Source organism: Mus caroli, chromosome 15, assembly GCF_900094665.2.
Source record: "Mus caroli chromosome 15, CAROLI_EIJ_v1.1, whole genome shotgun sequence".
In the NCBI taxonomy this organism is placed as follows: domain Eukaryota; kingdom Metazoa; phylum Chordata; class Mammalia; order Rodentia; family Muridae; genus Mus; species Mus caroli.
In genome coordinates this window covers 87,188,272-87,207,600 of record NC_034584.1, presented here as the reverse complement: position 1 = coordinate 87,207,600, position 19,329 = coordinate 87,188,272, and the positions used below count along the sequence as shown (strand labels likewise).

The window sequence follows — 19,329 nt, the reverse complement described above, 5'->3', positions numbered from 1 at the left end:
CTCTTCTTTTTTTTACCCGTGACACTTTTATTCAGTTGAATTACTCCATGTACAATGTAGTGTAAAGTAATCTCTACTTCATATTAGTCAAAATACTGTCTGTCTGTCTCCTTTGATCATGTCGTGTTTCACACTCCACCCAGCACACCCACAACTAGGAACAGAATACTTCATTAGAGGCAACACAGGAACCAGAGTTCTGTTCTAAGTCTGCAAAAGCTAGTCGGCTGGTCTTTTAGAAAACTCACTATGAAATCAAAGAGCTGAGCTGTCACACTCATCACTGTGACGTACGGTACAAAGTTACGTAATGAACATGGGCTGATAAGTTACAGGTGCGCTACATGGCAACGTGTCATTAAGGAGGCTGTGCTGTGTCACACGGTCTGGGAACTATGGAAGGGTCTGTGCCCCTGGCTCCAGAAGCTGCAGTCGTCTTAGCAACAGAAGTCTCTCAAGAGAGTTTAGTGCTTAGGTGTTCTCAGCACAACGCAACTTAGTTCAGAAGGTATTTTGGCAATTCTTAATCTGAGCAAGAATAGGGGATTTTAAAAATAAGGCTTTAAGAAGGCTTTATCATTTTAGGGCTGAATTTTAATAGACTGTAAGTTGGAATTCTTACATTTAAAACAGAACTTTAAAATTATTGACTGGTTCATTGGTTCAAAATGGTTTTATGGAAAAATTAATCTGTAACAAAAACTTGGCATCAAATGCGAAGGCTCTGCTGATTTTTGAGCAAAGTGTACAAAGGTTCCAAGACAGGAACGAGAACGAGGGGCTCCGACATTTACAACAGCAGGCATTTTCTCTTCCTCTTCTTGACAGGAGGGGGACAGAGAACCGCTCGGATAGCTTCGTCAAACACTGTCTTGAGTCCTCGCTGTCTAAGAGCTGAGCACTCCAGGTATTTGACAGCACCCATCTCTTTCGCCATGGCTAGCCCCTGCGGGTAGGTGATGGGGGTCAGCTTCTTCTCCTTCAGCTTCTCAACTGTGTCCTTATCATCCCTAAGATCAAGCTTCGTCCCCACGAGGATGGTAGGAGTATTGGGACAGTGGTGTCACACTTCAGGAGACCACTTTGCACGGACATTTTCAAATGATGCAGGACTCACAAGGGAAAAGCAAATTAAGAACACGTCTGTTTGCAGGTAGGAGAGGGGACGCAATCTGTCACAATCTTCTTGTCCAGCTGTGTCCCATGGGCCCAGATTCACTGGTTTTCCATCTCCCATAACATTGGCAGACTAGTTGTCAAAGACGGTGGGGATGTACTCTTCAGGAAATGCATTGGTCGGGTAACTGATGAGCAGGCAGGTTTTACCTGCAGCTCTGGAATCCCAGCTCTGGACTGGAGGTAGCAGAAGCATCTGAAGTTTGACCTCTGGCTATATAGAGTTCTCTCAGTTCTCTCTTCTGGATGAGGTCATTTCACTCTACATTACCTCAATGATCCTGAGTCAGACTCTTCAATATCAGCCTGGGCCAGTCATGCACCTCGCAATCTTAAGTCAATACAATCTGCTTTTCACATCCATAAATTAAGCTACTCAGTTAAAACACACACACACACACACACACACACACACACACAAATCTTTCAGATCAATGCCCAGCTGGTCAAATAAAATTTCTTTTCAAGAGATATATTCTTGGTGGGAAACATTTTGGGGGGCTGGAGAGATGGCTCAGCGGTTAAGAACACTGACTGCTCTTCCAGAGGTCCTGAGTTCAATTCCCAGCAACCACATGGTGGCTCACAACCATCTGTAGTAGGATCCGATGTCCTCTTCTGGTGTGTCTGAAGACAGCTACAGTGTACTCATACATAAAACAAAAAAGTAAAGTTTGAAAAAATAAATAAATAAATAAACCTTTAATAAACAATGTTTGGAAAGTATCCCACAGCTATATGACACTTAACATGCATTATTTTTTAATCCTAATCCTATGCAAGTCATAAAATAATTTTTCAAGTTAAAGAAATAATTAGAAATAGACTCTCAAACAACTAGGAAAGCAAGGACCTATGATAAGTACTGAGTAGGCCCTTCCTAATTTAATGGGTTTGCTTGTTTGTTTGTTTGTTTGTTTTCCTTTCTACCTTAAATCATTTTCTATCAATCTCAACATGAGCTATAATTCAGGCCACTGAATGCCAACCTTGAAGATGACCCTGCTCATCCAAGTGAGGGATAGGATCAAGTAATATACTGCCAGCTAGGCCTGGTTGCGCAGTCCTATAAGCTACGTGAAAGGCTGAGGCAGAAGGATCACAAGGACAAGTAGGTCTCAGAGTGAGTTTAAGATAAAAGTAGGTAATTTAATTTAGTAAGTCTTTGTCTCAAAATAAGAAATGAAACAAAAGGGAGGTGGTCGGTGGATCAGTGGTCAAGTACTTGCCCAGCGTGGGAAAAACCCTGGATTCAACCCTCACTAATACCACCACACACACAAATCCTTAACACTATACATAAAAAATTCTTGACGGATAAACAAATATTTATGACTTTTGTGGTAGATAAGACATCCAGCGCCGGGTGTGGTGGCGCACGCCTTTAATCCCAGCACTCTGGAGGCAGAGGCAGGCGGATTTCTGAGTTCGAGGCCAGCCTGGTCTACAAAGTGAGTTCCAGGACAGCCAGGGCTATACAGAGAAACCCTGTCTCGAANAAAAAAAAAAAAGACATCCACCCAATGTTCAGGATGAGTCTGTGCGGAAGATTATGGGCTTCTTGACCTCCAAACCTCCCGTACGTAGTTCTCCATGTACAACTCCAGGGAGAATAATAGCTCCAGCCCCTTAGTAAATGCTGAGCCTCTGCTACATACAGGACTAGATACAGCTCCAGGGTTAGTAAATAAAGTTACCAAGAGCATTTAGAGTCTGGCTCAGAAGCCCCAACTCTCCGAATTATTGTCCCTTGAGCTGCCGGCATTTTTCTCACCTGGAGGCTGCCTGCCTGACTAGGCACAGGCAAACAAGAAGTGCTAACTAGGATCTCCACATGCTTCTGCCCCAGAAAGACTCCGGCAAAATGACTGTCATACTAATTCATAACTTTTAAATTTTAATATAACTTTTGTTGTTGTAGGCTGGACTAGAACTTGCTATGCAGACCAGGCTTGCCTTGAATTCAGAGACCCACCTGCCCCTGCCTCCCAAGTGCCACCATGCCAGGCTCAATTTTTAAACATTAAGGTGACAAAGTAATGGCAGCCACAAGGAGAAGCAGATGTTCAACAGTTCTTTGCTATTGCATGTTAGAATATTAACAAAAATTTTCCTCCACCAACTAAATTCAGTTTAAATTCTTTTTCCTAGAAACTTAAGTATAAAACACAGATTTTGCGTTTTACTTAAATAAATTGCTGTGTATTTTCTGGCTTCTAAGAGCTGAGTTTGCTCTGTATTTCCAGCTAGGCTGGCAAACTGATACTGGAAGAAGCTGGAAGAAGGCACAGTGAGCTCTCCTCCACGCAGCCGAAACTTACACTGGGATGGCTCCGGGGAGGCACTCGTTCTCTCGGAAGTCGGTCGTAGTCATAGCGTCCCTCAGACCACATTTCATCTCTTGTGGAAGCCACTAAAAAGAAACAAACAATTCTGGGTTCTCTTTGTCAGCAAGGAAGAGACAATAAAGAAGCAAATGCCTGCCAAGACACCCAGGAAGGTGATAGAGGAGGGAGGAGGGCAATGTGTCCCTCAACTAGACTTATAAATACGTATACCTGCACTTATGAGGTCCTACCTTCCTTCTAGTTCAAATGGTATTTAAAAGTTCAGTAAAACTTTTCCACCCAACATCCTATAAAGCACAGTTTCCTCATTGTCAACCCATTTTAAATTAGGAAAGATAGGCTTTGATGAACAGTTTGAAGAGCAGGCCAACACGCCTACTCCAATCAAGGTTGACCTAAATCTGGGAAACAGCCAAAGCTGGCCTGGAAATGCAGTCTTGTCTCAGCCTTCAGGGGTACTAGGATTACAGGTATATCCCAGCATGCAATGCTGCAGTTTGACTTTGTTTACAGTTTAAATTCTGTATTAATGTATTTGCATATGTATATATCACGTGTAGGCAGGCTTGCATGCACATCCATATCTCAGCATGTGTGTCAAAGTCAGAGGACAGTGCAGGAAATTGTCAATCTGTCATGGGGTACCAGTGTTCAAATTCAGGGCATCAGTCTTCGTGAAGTGGCTTTGCTGACCAGGCCATCTCAAGCCCTCTGGTTTTGGTTAGGTTTTTCTGGTCTTAAACAACCTAACCCTCCTGAGTGGTGAGTTATAGTAGTGTACAATCTTCAAAAGATGTTCTGAATATAGATATTTAAAATCTGATGAGGGGCTGGAGAGATGGCTCAGTGGGTAAGAGCACCAACTGCTCTTCTGGAGGTCCTGAGTTCAATTCCCAGCAAACACATGGTGGCTCACAGCCATCTGTAATGGGCATCCAATGGTGTCTTCTGGTATGTGTGAAGACAGTGACAGTGTACCCACATATATGAAATAAAAATGGATGGAACGGGGCCAGAAAAAAAATAATCAGATGAGTTGGTTGGTGGTGTGACATGCCTTAAATCTCAGCACTCAGGAGGCAGAGGTAGAAAGATCTATTGAGTCTGAGGCCAGCCTGGTCTACAGGATGAGTTCTAGGACAGCCAGAGCTACACAGAGAAACCCTGTCTTGAAACAGGAAGAGAAGTGAGGGAGAGGGCGAAGGAGGGAGAGGGAAAAAGTTTCCAGGCCAGCTTAGACTATATGAGACCCTAAATGAATAATTAAGCATGACAATGTAAAATGAAAAAGAAGAAGAGAAGGAGGAAGAAGGGGAGGAGGAGGAGGAATACGGGGACCAGTTGTAAGAAAGGATTGAATCTGACAAGGATTAAAAAACCTAAAGTGGGCCCTGGGTTACAGGCTTGTCTTGTCTACACGGGAGGACTGCTTGACCTCAAAAGTTCAAGGACAGTCTAGTCAACATTAGCAAGAGACGCTATCTCAAAAAGATCTCAAAAAGGGCAAGAGTACAGGTTGGCTAGCTTTATGTCAAGTTGACACAAGCCAGAATTATCTGAAAGCAGAGAACTTCAATTGAGAAAATACCCCCATAGAACCCATTTCCTAGTGATCAATATGGGAGGCCCCAGACCATTGTGGGTGGGGACATCCCTGGGCTGTTTGTTGGTCCTGGGTTCTATAGGGAAGCAGGCTGAGCTATCCATGGGGAGCAAGCCAGTAAGCAGCACCCCTCCACGGCCTCTGCAGCAGCTCCTGCCTCCAGGTTCCCAACTTTCTTCATTGATGAACTACAGTGATAGACTACAATGTGGAAGTGTAAGCCAAATAAACCCTTTCCTCCCCAACTTGCTTTTGGTCATGATGTTTCATCACAGCAACAGTAACCACAGCTAAGCAGGGTGTGGGAATGGGCGTGCAAGTACTGGAAGTCTTCGCACTTCACATGAAACCCAGAGGCTAACAGAGTACTCTCTACAAAGACTGTGCTCTTAGGTGCAGCACAGACCTTCCAGGAAGTGACACTACCAGCCTGCAGAATGGAGACCATATTTCCAGGTTGTTCCTGATCCAGTCTGGAAGATAAGTTACCTCAAATATTAGAATCACTGTAAGACCAGTCAAAGCACCGTGAACTATAAAATAGGGATCTCTAATCAAGCTGGCGCCTGGGCTTAGGTTGCCTTTTTTTTTTAAGTTCAAGTTGACACTGCCATTTCATACATGCAACTCAGCTATATTCCTTGTTCAAGATGGATCTTGAATTAAATTATCACAAAAAGAAGCAGGCACTAAAAGAGGATGATTAAAGCACTATAGAAAATATGCTAAAATTGCTTTCAATTCAAATAGTACCCTGCAATTTTCAAAGTCATTTAGAAGCATTCTTAAGCACAATAATCTTTTGATTCACAGCATGTGTTGCTTATGACATTATTTGGGTTTAAGAAATCAATCTATCCCACAACCAATCAATGACACTGCCTCATGACTAAGCTATTCCCTCCCATTACTGGAGTCTCAAAGTACTCCAGGGCCTAAGAAGGGGTGGCTCAGTGGCTGAAAGCTCACTTCACTCAATCCTACCACCCACATGGATGCCCACTATGGGTGAGAATTTTTTTAAACCCCAGTTATATGAATGTTTGTGCTTTAGTCCCAAGTATGGATTGTCCACGGCTGTTAACTATGATTTTCTAGTGCTCTAGGAGGGACCTGATTTTTGCCAGCTGCAAATAGTTTAATTCTGGGGACTGTGGAGCAGGTATAAATGTCAGGGCCCCAAGAGAGCCAGGGTGCTCCGAAGAAGGCAGCAGTTGCTGCTCCCCCTCCATGCTCCCCGGTTACTGTTGTTACACTTTATCAAGTGGTCATGAGCAAAGAATCGAGAACTTGGAGATAGCCTATCAAGATTGGACTTACCCAAGGAACCCGACAACCATTATCAGCAGGAAGAAGCCTAAAGAGTTCTATGGCTCCTTTCCCCTCTACCCACTTTCTTTCCTATCTAGTGTTGGGGGGTTGAAAGGGACTAGGTGTGGAATAAGGGCTGGAAGGAAGGTAGAGATATAAAAACCCAATAAAATAGTAAAAAAAAAAAAAAAAAAAAGTGGGGGGTGGCTGGAGAGATGGCTCAGCAGTTAAGAGCACTGACTTGCTCTACCATAGGTCCTGAGTTCAAATCCCAGCAACCACATGGTGGCTCACAACCATCTGTAATAGGATCTGATGCCCTCTTCTGCTGTGTTTGAAGACAGCAACAGTGTACTCATATACATAAAAATAAGTAATCTTAAAAAAAAAAAAGACAACAGCCCACTGTGACTCAACCTGTAGCACCAGTATCTGAGGGGACAGACATGAGGGTCATTGAATGACCTCCATGTTCAGTAAGTAGGAGACCTGTGTGAAAGGGACAGGCTGGAGGGTAAGAGAAGGACACATTCCCTTAGCCTTTGCATGCACAAGCATATACATTTAACACATATACACACACAAAAAAAGAAAAAAAGAAAAAAATTAATGTTTAAAAGTACTCTAGAATAATTCTCTGCATCACAAGAGAGCAGAATTACAATTCAATGTGAAAAGTGAAAACTTCTTTTAGAAGTGTGCCAATAATTGATTCCAAAATGTAATAAGCTAACTCTTATGCAATAATCAATCCAGGATATAAGGAATATAGTCACTGAGAGCTGTGACTGAGAACTGGCATTGTTAATGAAAGTGATAGGAATCTGATAAAACAAACTCAGTTAACGACCTTGTGTCCAACCAGACCCAAGGATTTTCAATGCAAAATCAAAATGATACAATCCTTTCCATGTTATCCAAATTGCTTGTCCCACAGTTTAGGAAATCGAGTAACTTGCATTATGATCTAGACAGTTTCCAGTCCCCTTCAAGCTTTCTCACCTCTCCCTGAATAGTCCTTTCATGGTATACTCTCACCTAGATATTGTGTCGGCCAACAGAGGCAATGAAGAGCCCAGTCCCACTGAAGCTCACACTCTGGATGAGCACTAGGCACCTGCATTGGCAGCTCCCGTGGATGCTCTCCAGACATCTCGGTAACTCCCTCTGCTTTCACCTGAGGATTTTAATGTCACTCCAACATATCCTGCAGGCTTGGTTTCTTCACAGTACTAATCATCAAGTATGGTGTGGCTTACATGCAATGCACATTACCATCTTTCTTACTACTGCTGAAGTCTCCATAAGATCAAGCAAGCCGAGCCAGGCGTGGTGGCTCACACCTTTAATCCCAGCACTCGGGAGGCAGAGGCAGGCGGATTTCTGAGTTCGAGGCCAGCCTGGTCTACAGAGTGAGTTCCAGGACAGCCAGGACTATACAGAGAAACCCTGTCTGGGGAAAAAAGAAAGAAAGGAAAGAAAGGAAAAAGAAAGAAAGGAAGCTGAGCAAGTCCTAGGTAGCAAGCCAGGAAGCAGCACCCCTCCGTGGTCTCTGCATCAGCTCCTCTCTCCAGGTCCCTCCCTGCTTGAGCTCCAGTCCTGATTTCCTTCAGTGATAAAGAGTGATGGGGGAGGGCAAGTTAAATTAACCCCCACCCCCAATGCTTTGGTCATTTGCAAGTTTGTTTGTTTGTTTGTGGGGGGGGAGGATTTGAGACAGGGTTTCTCTGTGTAGCCCTGGCTGTCCTGGAACTCACTCTGTATGTAGACCAGGCTGTCCTGGAACTCAGAAATCTGCCTGCCTCTGCCTCTCAAGCGCGCGGACTAAAGGTGTGCGCCACCACCACCTGGCTCATTTGCAGTATTCTATCACTGCAATAGTAACCCTAAGAAAGATATCACATCACTATTCTAGAAACAGGAGGTAGAACCACTATGATGTTCATTAGGGTCAACAATCTGCACAAAGAATGTGATCAGTAATCCAACCAAATTTCCTGTTACCCGCCTCACAGAGACTCATCTCACTCCTGTCTTCTCTGTTTTGATCAGTGAAGCCCATGAGGCAGATACCCAAAGAGTCAGATCAGAAACTTAACTAATAAAACTCAACCCTGGTCATGCCTTAACTTCTACTCTTCAACAAAGCACAAGAATCTCTGTACCATCAGTTTATGTTCAAGACTCAGCCCAAATGCCAACCTTCTATTTTCCCAAGGAAGGAAGCTAGTCGTTCTCTGCGCCCTTTAAAGCACTGTACTACAGGACTACTAGACAGCCCCACATCCTGTTGGCTCTCTTTCCTTCTTCCTCCACGTCCTCCCGGGGCAAAACAATGATTAAATGCCTACATTGCTCCTCTGCCTTAGCAGAGGAAAAGTATTTTATATCAACAATTAACAAGTGGTTCACATGACTCCCAGGAGTCTAAATACTAGGAGTTGGCACCTTGAATTGTTCAGAAAACTTATGAGACAGTTATGATTCTAGCCACGCTTTTTTTAAAAAATATTTATTTATTTATTATATGTAAGTACATTGTAGCTGTCCTCAGATACTCCAGAAAAGGGCATCATATTTCGTTACGGATGGTTGTGAGCCACCATGTGGTTGCTGGGATTTGAACTCGGGACCTTCGGAAGAGCAGTCGGCGCTCTTAACCACTGAGTCATCTTGCCAGCCCCCTAGCCACGCTTTTTAAAGCCATCAATTCCACTTCACTTTTAACACAAAATACACGTAAGAAACCTTTAAATCCAGCATCCCCAAGTGAATTTCAATTGTCAGACACCAGCACTATCCAAGAATTTTAAGAAACCACACTATCCAGGTCCTACCTTTTCAAAGTCTCCAAAATGCCCTTGGGAAGAGTTAACTGCTTTCTGATCTTAAGGTCATCTCAGGCCAAGATCAACAGATTAAAGAGAAGCAAGTCTACTCCTGAAATCAACACTGAAGCACTCAGGAGATTTTAAGGGCTGACCTGAAGCTAAACACTGTCATGCTTCTAGCAGAAAATGTTTCCAATGTCAAACAAGTAAACCACAAATCACTTTCTAGAACAAACTTTAAGTCTTTGAAAAAAACTGCACTGATCTCAACTAAACAGTCAAAGCACCAAAATCCCAACTAGAACTGTGGGTTACTTGGCACTCAAGAGTATGCTCTGTGTGGGTGGTGTGGGTGTGGCTGTGGGTGGGCATGGGGGAGGTCCCCTGGAATCTCAGCTCTGTGAATGAGTCCAACTAGGACTCCAAAGTGAGAGCTAGTATAAAAAAGAGTATGCTATGTGACAAAACTTTTAAGAAAGCTAAAACAAAAATCAAAACCAAAAAGCCTAGTTGATTAACTAGAATCCTGAGTGATGCCTCCAGGAAAAGGGCAAAGCATTAGGAGAGATTCTGAAAGGCCTGACAAAGGAGACCACAACACAACAGTAAATAAACCCACCGAGGCAGGTAGCTAGCAAACTTTCATTTGCTCTCCCCTAAATGAAATAATTTTGGGTAACACATTTTCAAGACATTTAAACCCTTTATCCACACTATCCTAATGATAGAGATACAATCTCCCACTCCTACATAAAAACCCTGAAGCTTTCAAAACCTGAAATTCCAGAGTTGACCTGGAGTCCCATCCCAACCCCTTCCAACTATCACATAAGAAGCAAGCAAGCAAGCAGAGAGAACGGGTTCCAGGACATCTAAACAAGGCTTTTAACCCTGGGAACAAAAGGGGAAGAAGGACCTCTTATAAAGTTAAAGAAGGCAGGAGCAAGAAGAACATGGATGGCTTTCATAACAAATTACATAGGTTAGGAATAAAGGGGCAGCAGTTTGAGTGTTTCACTAAGTAGCCCTGGTTGGCTTGGGTCTCATTATGCACATCCCCGAACTCCCGCAACTTAGCACCTTTAAAGTCCTTCACTCTTACTATTGCCAGTCATTTTATACATGTTAGGCCAGGTGTGGCAGTGCGTGTCTGTAATCCAAGAACTCTAGAAGCAGAGGCAGGAGATACTTGTTTAAAGCCAGCTTCCAGTAAGAGCATTATTTTTGCTCTTGTAAAGGACGCAGGTTTGGTTCCCAGCACCCACATGGTAGTTAACATTATATTGCCCCAGTCCCAGGAGCCGATTGATGCCTTATGACTTCTGTGAGCACCAGGTGTATGTATATGTACATGTACATGAACATGTATATGTGTAAGTATATGCAAAATACCCATACACATAAAACAATAAAATCTTTAATAAACAAATGCTTTAAATAGTGTAAATAAAAAGTTACACTGGGCCTCTAAAAGGCTCATTGATTAGAGCATCAGTGATAAAGGAGGTTGGGATACTGTATGTTGAGTGAAATTACATGGTATTTATACTTTAAGTGTCCTATAATACAACTACCCAGGATTAAAGATATTTGTTACTTTTGTTTGTTTTCAGTTTTTCGAGACAAGGTTTCTCTGTGTAGCCCTGGCTGTCCTGGAACTCACTTTAATTCATATTTTACTCATGAAGTTCAGAGGTGAGCTAGCTCATCAAGTAAAGGCACTTGCTACCAAACTAGTGAGCCGAGTCCCATCCCCAAAGGCACAGATATATATATATATATATATATATATATATATATATATATAACAGAGAGAAGCAACTTTTTAAAATTACCCTTGACTTCCTCATACACACAAATAAAATGTAATTAAAAGATGGAAAGTTAAAATATAAAGAGTATCAGAATGATTCTAAGTTCCCTTTCTGACTAGTTAATAAGATAAAAGTATCAGTCTAGCCTCACACTCAGACCTGCCTGCTTCTGCTTCCAGAGTGCTAGGATTAAAGGTGTGTCCCACCATATGGTCAATTTTGTTAAAACTTAAAATACTACGAAAAACTTTAAAAAATACCACCCTAAAAGCATCTGGTCTAAAAGAATACAATACTGTTTTATCTGATTTATTCTGTAATACAACTTTATTTCCCCAAACTAAAACCTGCTTACTACCAAGGTGATAAAGCAAAGCAAGTTACTTTCTACAACTAAGAGAGAGAACTTGGGGTAGAGAGATGGTTCAGTGTCGAAGAGCGCCATTCCAGATGGACTGCCCTTAGAGAGGCCCTAGAATACAATTCCCTAGCAACCACATGGTGGCTCACCGCCATCTGTGATAGGATCTGACGCCTTCTTCTAGTGTGTCTGAAAACAGCTACAGGGTACTTTTATGAATAAAGTAAACAGACTTAAAAAAAAATAGTGCCAATACTTTTGCAGCATGCCAGACTTAAAGAACAGTAAGTTATAATAGTCTAGATACCGGGCTGGTGAGATGGCTCAGTGGGTAAGAGCACCCAACTGCTCTTCCAAAGGTCCAGAGTTCAAATCCCAGCAACCACATGGTGGCTCACAACCATCCGTAACAAGATCTGGCACCCTCTTCTGGAGTGTCTGAAGACAGCTACAGTGTACTTACATATAATAAATAAATAAAAAAAATCTTAAAAAAAAAAAATAGTCTAGATACCAAAGGCCAACTTTACAAAGAATTAGCTCTAACCATTCCACACGAGGTTATAAAGAATCAAATAAACCAACGCACCAGAATTAAGAGAATAATTTGATTACATAACAAAGGAAAAATGAAACTAATTCATGGTGCATATGTAGGATCTGACGTAATTACAAGACAAAGTTAATCTAGTTTTAAAACAATGTAATTTCAGCTGGTTTAAACTACATTTCCCCTCACCCACCACCTACATTATGTGAACTGTTCTCGATTATAATCTTGGGCATATTACTCCATCATAACTGTGATGTCATGTTACATCACATTCAGAGGAACGGTAAATGAAGAGTCAGGCTGGGATCCTAACAGCTAGCAGAGTCTGAAGACCGACCAATCAGAGTTCATTCCTTCATGGCTGTCAGAGCTATTGCCCCTCAAGTCTGCTCTCCTACATACTACTCAGCCCCACCTAAGTCAGATCCTACAAAGGAATGACCGGAGTCATTACTAATACTTAATAAACAATATGTGGCCTTCACACTCACAAATGTAACACGTGCAACAGGGAATGAAAGAATTCTAGTCACACTGAACCTCCAGAAATGCTGATTAATCTATTAAAGTACAGCTGGGTGTAGTCGGAATGTCAAAGCCCTGAGGCCCAATTACAACTTACTACAGGCTATCTTAGCCCTCTAATAAGACATTCCTTTCCTATCTGTGTTTGATCCAACAGCCTTGTGACTAACAGGAACCATTTCAAAGGTATACCACTGGCTTCCACCAACCAAAAGGCTCAGAGTGCTGTCAGATACCAAGCTAAAGACAATAGCTGAGCTCTCCAGCTTGGCTGCAATGAGCCTAGCTACCTGATGTTTCTAACAACTTAGTTTAAAATGCCTCCGATTATGACTGACTTTGCTGTTACTATAAAAACTTCACGAGCCGGGCATGGTGGTGCACGCCTTTAATCCCAGCACTCGGGAGGCAGAGGCAGGCGGATTTCTGAGTTCGAGGCCAGCCTGGTCTACAGAGTGAGTTCCAGGCCATCCAGGGCTACACAGAGAAACCCTGTCGAGAAAGAAAAAACAACAACAACAACAAACAAAGCCTTCAGGAAAACTGTTGCCGTATTAGGACATGGAATTATTTGCAGTACCTGGAATCTGTGTTTCCAGACCACACTAACTACCACTTGGCTCCAGAATAAATGCTAATCCACAAGGAGGTATTTTCATGTCAACAACATGCTTAAATTGTTTCTTTTATGAGCCCCAATGTATTGCACTACATACTGAGGAAGTTTGACTGTCCATTGCATGTGATAAAATTATATGAGCAGACAATGCCAGACATTTTCCTGTGTTTTAGTATTTATGAATCCAAACCTTTACATTGGTAGAACTTAAGATCTTATCTGATGAGCGTGCTTTCCCTGCCTCACCCTCCATCTCACAGAATACGAAGAATCAAGCAGTCGCCAGTGTGTATTCCTGATGAGTGACTTCCTTAATCAAGAATCGTAGAAATCCTAAGTCCTACCCTCCACAGTCTCTGGTAATTGTCTCACTTAACCTATTCCAGGCAAAAAGCATTACCTGGGTAGCAAGCCCCGCACTGGCTAGCCTGGATTTCTCCAAAGTCTTCCTATTCTCTTCCAATTTCCATCCATACCCATGGCTCAGTTCACAAAGCTGTTACTCTCTAAAAACACATCACCAGACTGTCCCAACACCTAAAAGATCTAAAATTAGTAATTAATAGGCAACGTGTGACTTTTATCTGAAAAAAAACACTTAAAAATCTGAAATATAAACCAGGTGTTTGACTAATATAAACCTTTAGTCTCAACACCTGGGAGGCAGAGGCAGTTGGATCTCTGACTTTAAGGCCAGCCTGGTCTACAAAATGAGTTCTAGGACAGCCAGATGCTACGCAGAGAAAAGGCTGAGATATGGGAGGGAAGGGAAGGGTTAGTAGTATTTGAGTGGGTATAGTACACACCTTTAATCACCTTTAAGCAGAAGCGGGCAGATCTCTGTTTAATTTGAGACAATTCATGGGGGGGGGGTGCTGTATTTGAACTATTTCTTGAATAGACTGCATGACCTAGCAACATTGAAATCACTCCACACAAACCACCCATGTGTGACCAGATCCTGCCACTCACTCACTATCTACCTAAACCTCTAAAACAGCAAACAGCAGCATTCCAAGGATAAGCAAAACGAACACTCCCACCCTCAGCGTTTAATTTAAATATCAAGATGAAAGACACAATCAGGAAGCAATTGGCTCCTGCTGGAGGGGACTTAGAAGAACCTAACTTTAGGGAAAGACTACTCAAAAATAAGAGCTGGGCTAAGCCGGAGGAAGGCCAGTAATCAGAACATAGGAGGGCTGAGGCAAAACAAGAGAATCACCAGTTCTAGGCCCTGCTTGGGGGGGGGGGGGAGTTATATTAATAGAAAGAGGTAGAAGGCAGGGAAATCATAGGACCAAAAGGAAAAATGAGAACAAAAACTGAAAGAAAAAGAAATTAAGGAAATGCAATTCTTCTTAAAGAATAATCTGCAATTCGATACAGATGGAGCAACACCCAATCTTAAAACCCAGACGTCAGGAAAAAAAAAAAGTTCAATTTAAAGGCAAAAGCCACAGCTTCGTTAAAGAGTCAGAAAACGCAAGACAGTTTCAAAACAAGGCTAATAAGTAAGTGCTTGCTAAGCAGACAAAATACGATTCCAGGAGCACAGGCAATGCGCTCAGGGGTGAACTAAGGAAGGAGAAGCAGTGGTACCCCCAAATCGAGAGGAAGCACGAAACAGCGCGAAGAGTTAATGCTCAAACAATTAGAAGACCAAAGGGGGCTTACATCGTGGGCGGTAACCAAGCACAACCGGGATGTGAAGCTTGGGAGTTTGGGCTGGCCACAAGTTTGCCATGAGAATTAGTCCCAGTGGTCCCTTGGTGGACGCCAAGGAATTAATGCCTCTCAAAACTCAGCGGCGCCCTGGGTGGATTGCACTTCGTCCCTCCGCTTCAGTCAGGATTGATTGTGCAGGCTCCACGACAGGCTCTGGGCTCCGGGCTGCTGACACGCAGGTTCCCAGGGAGTAGTTACAGGCCTGGTCTGTACGTGCTGGTGGGTAGAAGTTAAGTTTAAACTACCGGGCAAAAAAAGCATTCGGATTTCTCTGTAGAAACGACGAGCTCTTAAAGAATAATCAGTGTAGCCGAGAGGTGATGGTGCACGCCTTTAATCCCAGCACTCTGGAGGCAGAGGCAGGCGGGATCTCTGAGTTCGAGGCCAGCCTGGTCTACAGAGCGAGTTCCAGGACAGCCAGGGCTATACAGAAAAACCCTGTCTCGAAAAACAAAAAATAATCAGTGCGTACCCATTCCATATTTTCAGAAAGGAAAAAATAGTAATAAACAACGGAACGATGGAGCTGAACATCTGTCCGTGCGAGTACTCAAGAATGGGTCACTGAGTGACTCCAACTACTGTCCCCACGTGGGCTTTGTCTCCCCGGCCACACTGACATTCTCATCAGCAAGTGGGTTATTTTGGCACTCTTTTGTCCGTCTCTCAAAGTGCCTATTACAGAGTCGGTTAGGTCCAAAAAATAAAAAATAAAATAAAAACCCAGGCTTCCTGACTGACCTGGCGTCACTGAAGTTGCCTGGCTGAGTATTCCCTTTTGCTTACTAAACTCCTGCCGAGAAGCGGAACCTGGGTCTCACTCTCCTCCACACTTCGCTTTCCTCCCGCATCCACTGAGTCTCTCCTCAGGTTCCACCAGGAGTCCAGAATAAAGCACGTCTCCATCGCCGCAGGAAACGTCCGCCCGCCCGCCCGCCGGCCGCATGCGCCCCTCGCGCCTCTGCGGAGAGCCACTCGCTCACCTACGTCCCACTGCCGCGCCGCCACCTCTGTCGCCGCCGCCTCTGTCGCTGCCGCCGCCGCCTCCGCCGCCGGTGAAACCCGTGAAGCCAGACGTCCGCTCGCCCTGAAGGCACTTCCGGCGCGCGCGGTGACGTCGCCCGGCGCGCCAGCCTCCGGCCCGGGGCCGTCGGGGTTTGGGGGAGTCGGAAGGAGCGCTGCACCGCGCTGCGTTCGCGGACGCCCGCGCTCTTGCGCGCCGCGGAAGGCAGCCGGAGGTGAAGCCGCCGCGGGCTCGCATCCTCTCCGCTTCGCCGCTTCGCCGAAGGTAAGCTCCCACGGCGCTGAACCCAGGAGACTCCTGCGGCCGCGGCCCGGGCCTCCGCCTCGGCCTCGGCTTCGACCTCGACCCTGGCCCCAGCTCCGGCCCCAGGAACGTCCAGCCGGGGTTAGCATTTCTCAGAGTGAGAAACTGGAAAGGCGACAAGCAGGTTTTGGCTACCTGAGGCTTTTTGAATAATCCTCCTACTGGGCCAGCGGGGCGCCCTCCGGGGTACCGCGTCCATTGTCATTCATAGGGGTTCTTAACACTTGCTGCGGACCGACGCGATCGTTTCGCCTGTAATTTGCAGAGTTGTAACAGTGACATTGATTACTAAGCACATTGATAAATATAAAATGTCCCATTCAAAGTACGTAATCCATGTAATAAAGAGTGTCATTTCATGATTTGGTTGTGCACGAAATTTAAAAATCTAAAGAACTTTTATCAAAATGTGAAACTACCCCAAGCTTAACAAAACCGAGTCTCTGTCGTCGTGGCCTACCTATATCAGTAATCCATATATTACAGACTTAGATACAGGAGTTTTTTAAAAACAAGAACAAAAGAGGCGGGGTAGACAGGTGTCCCTTTCGGAGATGGGCGAATCCTTGGAAAACATCTTTTCCGCTTTTACCCTAAGAAGGCGTTAAAAATAGCCTTGTGGCTTCTCCATCTCTCTAAAACCCCTCTTCAATCGCACCGCAGCTCTAAAAGACTTAGCACCCGCTGCTAGAAAAGGAATATGGTAATTCACACCCTACCCACACTGGTACTCTAATCTCTTTAAATGAATGGAGCCTGTGGAATTCTACCCTAATTAAGTCAGTGATAGTCCTTGTTTGTTTCTACTTGGAGTAAGATTCCTAATGTCTCCTTTTTTTCCGTTTTAGAAATGAGCGGTGGCTTGGCGCCAAGTAAAAGCACTGTTTATGTATCCAACCTGCCTTTCTCCCTAACAAACAATGATTTATACCGGGTAAGTTGTATGTACATCTAACTAATGGATTCTTCCTTTAGAAACAGGCTGGAGCTTAAGCAAATGCTGCTCCCTGGGAAAATTCTTAATTGATATCCCCTGCAAATTTTAGTGGGAAATTTTTCAATTTTTTGTTTTAATTTCCCAAAGAGAATTTGCAGTGCTTTGTTGTTTCTGTGTTTTTTTCGAGGCAGGGTTTCTCTGTGTAGGCCTGACTGGCCTAGAACTCACTCTGTAGACCAGGCTGTCATAGAACTCAGAGATCTGCCTTCCTCTGCTGCCTGTACTTGAGTGGTGGAACACTTGCCTAGAGTAGTTACCACACACCTGTAACCCCAGCACAGGGGAAGCTGAGGCAGGAAGATCAGCTTGGACAATTTAGACCCCATCTCACGAAAGAGAAAAGGGATACTGAATTAGGCTTGGAGGTGAGATTTTAGACTGAGTGGTAAGAAATAACCTTATTTAAAAGGTAACTGGGGGGGCTGGAAGTGAAGTATAGCTGGTAGGATGCTTGTCTTGCATGCACAAAACCCTGTGTTGATTCCCTAATGAACTAAGGAATCAGTGGAGAACCCGTTAGAAAGCTATAATCCCATAGGAAACTGCTGGACCTCGGAATCCAATGTTGCTAAATGTCTGGCCCACAATTTCAATATTAGACTGCATATGATGGGATCTTCTAAAAGCCTTTGGGGGGGGTGTTATGTCTGTGTATTAAATAGTCAGAATTATAAGCATATAGATATGTATATATCTATAGAATATAGATCTGGGCAATATATGGGCAACTATATGTAGAAGTAACAGGAAGACGAGGCCAGAATACTAAGGATGGGAGAGTTCTGCACCCACCGATAGAAGTAGAAGGATCTTTGCTTTGTTTTTGATCTTTGGCATCAGGTCTTGTTTTGTAGCCTGGGCTCGTCTCAAACCTTCTTGCTTTGCTCTTTTGAAAACCAGGATTGCAGCCATAGACCATCACTCCTGGCTGCAGATGGGTTTTCCATTATAGGAAAGCATTATCTGCAGTGAGAGTTCTGTCTGTCCTCAGATGGCGGATTGTGTAACTCACTGTGTGGTTTTATTTGATAACACTGATAATAAAAGGACAGGATTAGCTGGAGCTATGGTGGGTTTGTTGGCCCCACAGATCCATCAAATCAGAAGTCCAGCTGCTGCCTAGTATATATGCCATGGATCTAGACATGCTGAGTGGTCCCCCCACCCCCGTCCACTCCCTGGAGGGAGTTAGGAACTGAAGCATATCACTTGTAACTCCAGTAACTGTATTATTCTAGTCACTTAGAAAATGTTTCTTTGGCTTGTTGAATCAGTGTCTTGCTGTGCTGCCCTAAGTCGTGGTCCTCCTCCTCAGTCCCGTACGTATAGGGATATTTGTTAGAAAGTCGGTTGTATAGGCTGCTAATGGCTGGGGTTTTTCATAAAATAGAACAAAGAATCTGGTCAGTGAATACAATCTGAATATTTAATTTGGTGACATTTTAAATTATAAATTATTCTGTGATCTTTTATTTCAGATATTTTCCAAGTATGGCAAAGTTGTAAAGTAAGTATTCACATTACAAAATACTTGGTTGAATAAAGCTACTATTGTTAATATTTTTACATATAGTTCAGTTATTTTCCCATGTACATAAACATTTGACAGTTTTCAAATCATAAGTGACTGTGTCCTATGAGGATTGAATAGTTTAATAGTATTGCTTTTAGAGTGCTGAGAGCCTGAGTGCTAACAGTCTCAGAGCCTGAGACTTACTAACCAGACTCTCACTCTCTAAGCCCCTGAGGTTCTCACAGCTAGTTCTTGTGTGCTGTAGAGCTCCCTGGGAAATGTCTAGGGGACAGTCTTACTGGAGGGACATTATCTTGGTGCTCATAGTACTGCCAAGCCGTGTCAGAGAATATCTGTGGCCAAACCTCTGATCTGGCTGTAGACATGCCACCTGTTTGCCACCTGATATGTTGGCCCTTGAACTGTTCTTAACCTCTGTTGACATGTGTATGATGGGCTATCCCCCAAACTATGGAGAGACTGACAGTGAACCCAGTCATAACTCCTGACTAAGAAGTTCTGTGACGCCTGGCGTGGTGGTGCACGCCTTTAATCCCAGCACTTGGGAGGCAGAGGCAGGTGGATTTCTGAGTTTGAGGCCAGCCTGGTCTACAAAGTGAGTT

The 19,329-nt window shown here is 43.8% G+C and overlaps 2 protein-coding genes and 1 pseudogene across 10 annotated transcripts in view; 1 reads left to right on the top strand and 2 right to left on the bottom strand.

The window, feature by feature from the left end:
- Pphln1 (periphilin 1) overlaps positions 1-15,964 on the bottom strand; it is a 92,500-nt gene extending 76,536 nt beyond the window's left edge. For 6 of the 9 annotated variants that reach the window (XM_029469707.1, XM_029469708.1, XM_021182842.2 and 3 more), the window contains exons 1-3: positions 15,853-15,908; positions 14,819-15,085; positions 3,498-3,589 (exon numbers count right to left, since the gene is read on the bottom strand). In XM_029469707.1, the coding sequence (XP_029325567.1) occupies positions 3,498-3,589; positions 14,819-14,888 (162 nt within the window). In that variant the 5' untranslated portion in view covers positions 14,889-15,085; positions 15,853-15,908. Of the gene's footprint in view, positions 1-3,497; positions 3,590-14,818; positions 15,086-15,852 lie in introns of all 9 variants that reach the window. The other 3 variants (XM_021182847.2, XM_021182846.2, XM_021182843.2) reach the window with 3 other exon arrangements.
- Positions 105-1,475, bottom strand: LOC110310719 (annotated as a pseudogene).
- Positions 15,965-15,985: 21 nt separating the features above from the next.
- Zcrb1 (zinc finger CCHC-type and RNA binding motif containing 1) overlaps positions 15,986-19,329 on the top strand; it is a 13,053-nt gene continuing 9,709 nt past the window's right edge. Inside the window, exons 1-3 of the mRNA XM_021182839.2 lie at positions 15,986-16,157; positions 17,045-17,130; positions 18,672-18,700. Coding sequence (XP_021038498.1) covers positions 17,047-17,130; positions 18,672-18,700 — 113 coding nt within the window. The 5' untranslated portion in view covers positions 15,986-16,157; positions 17,045-17,046. The remainder of the gene's footprint in view (positions 16,158-17,044; positions 17,131-18,671; positions 18,701-19,329) is intronic.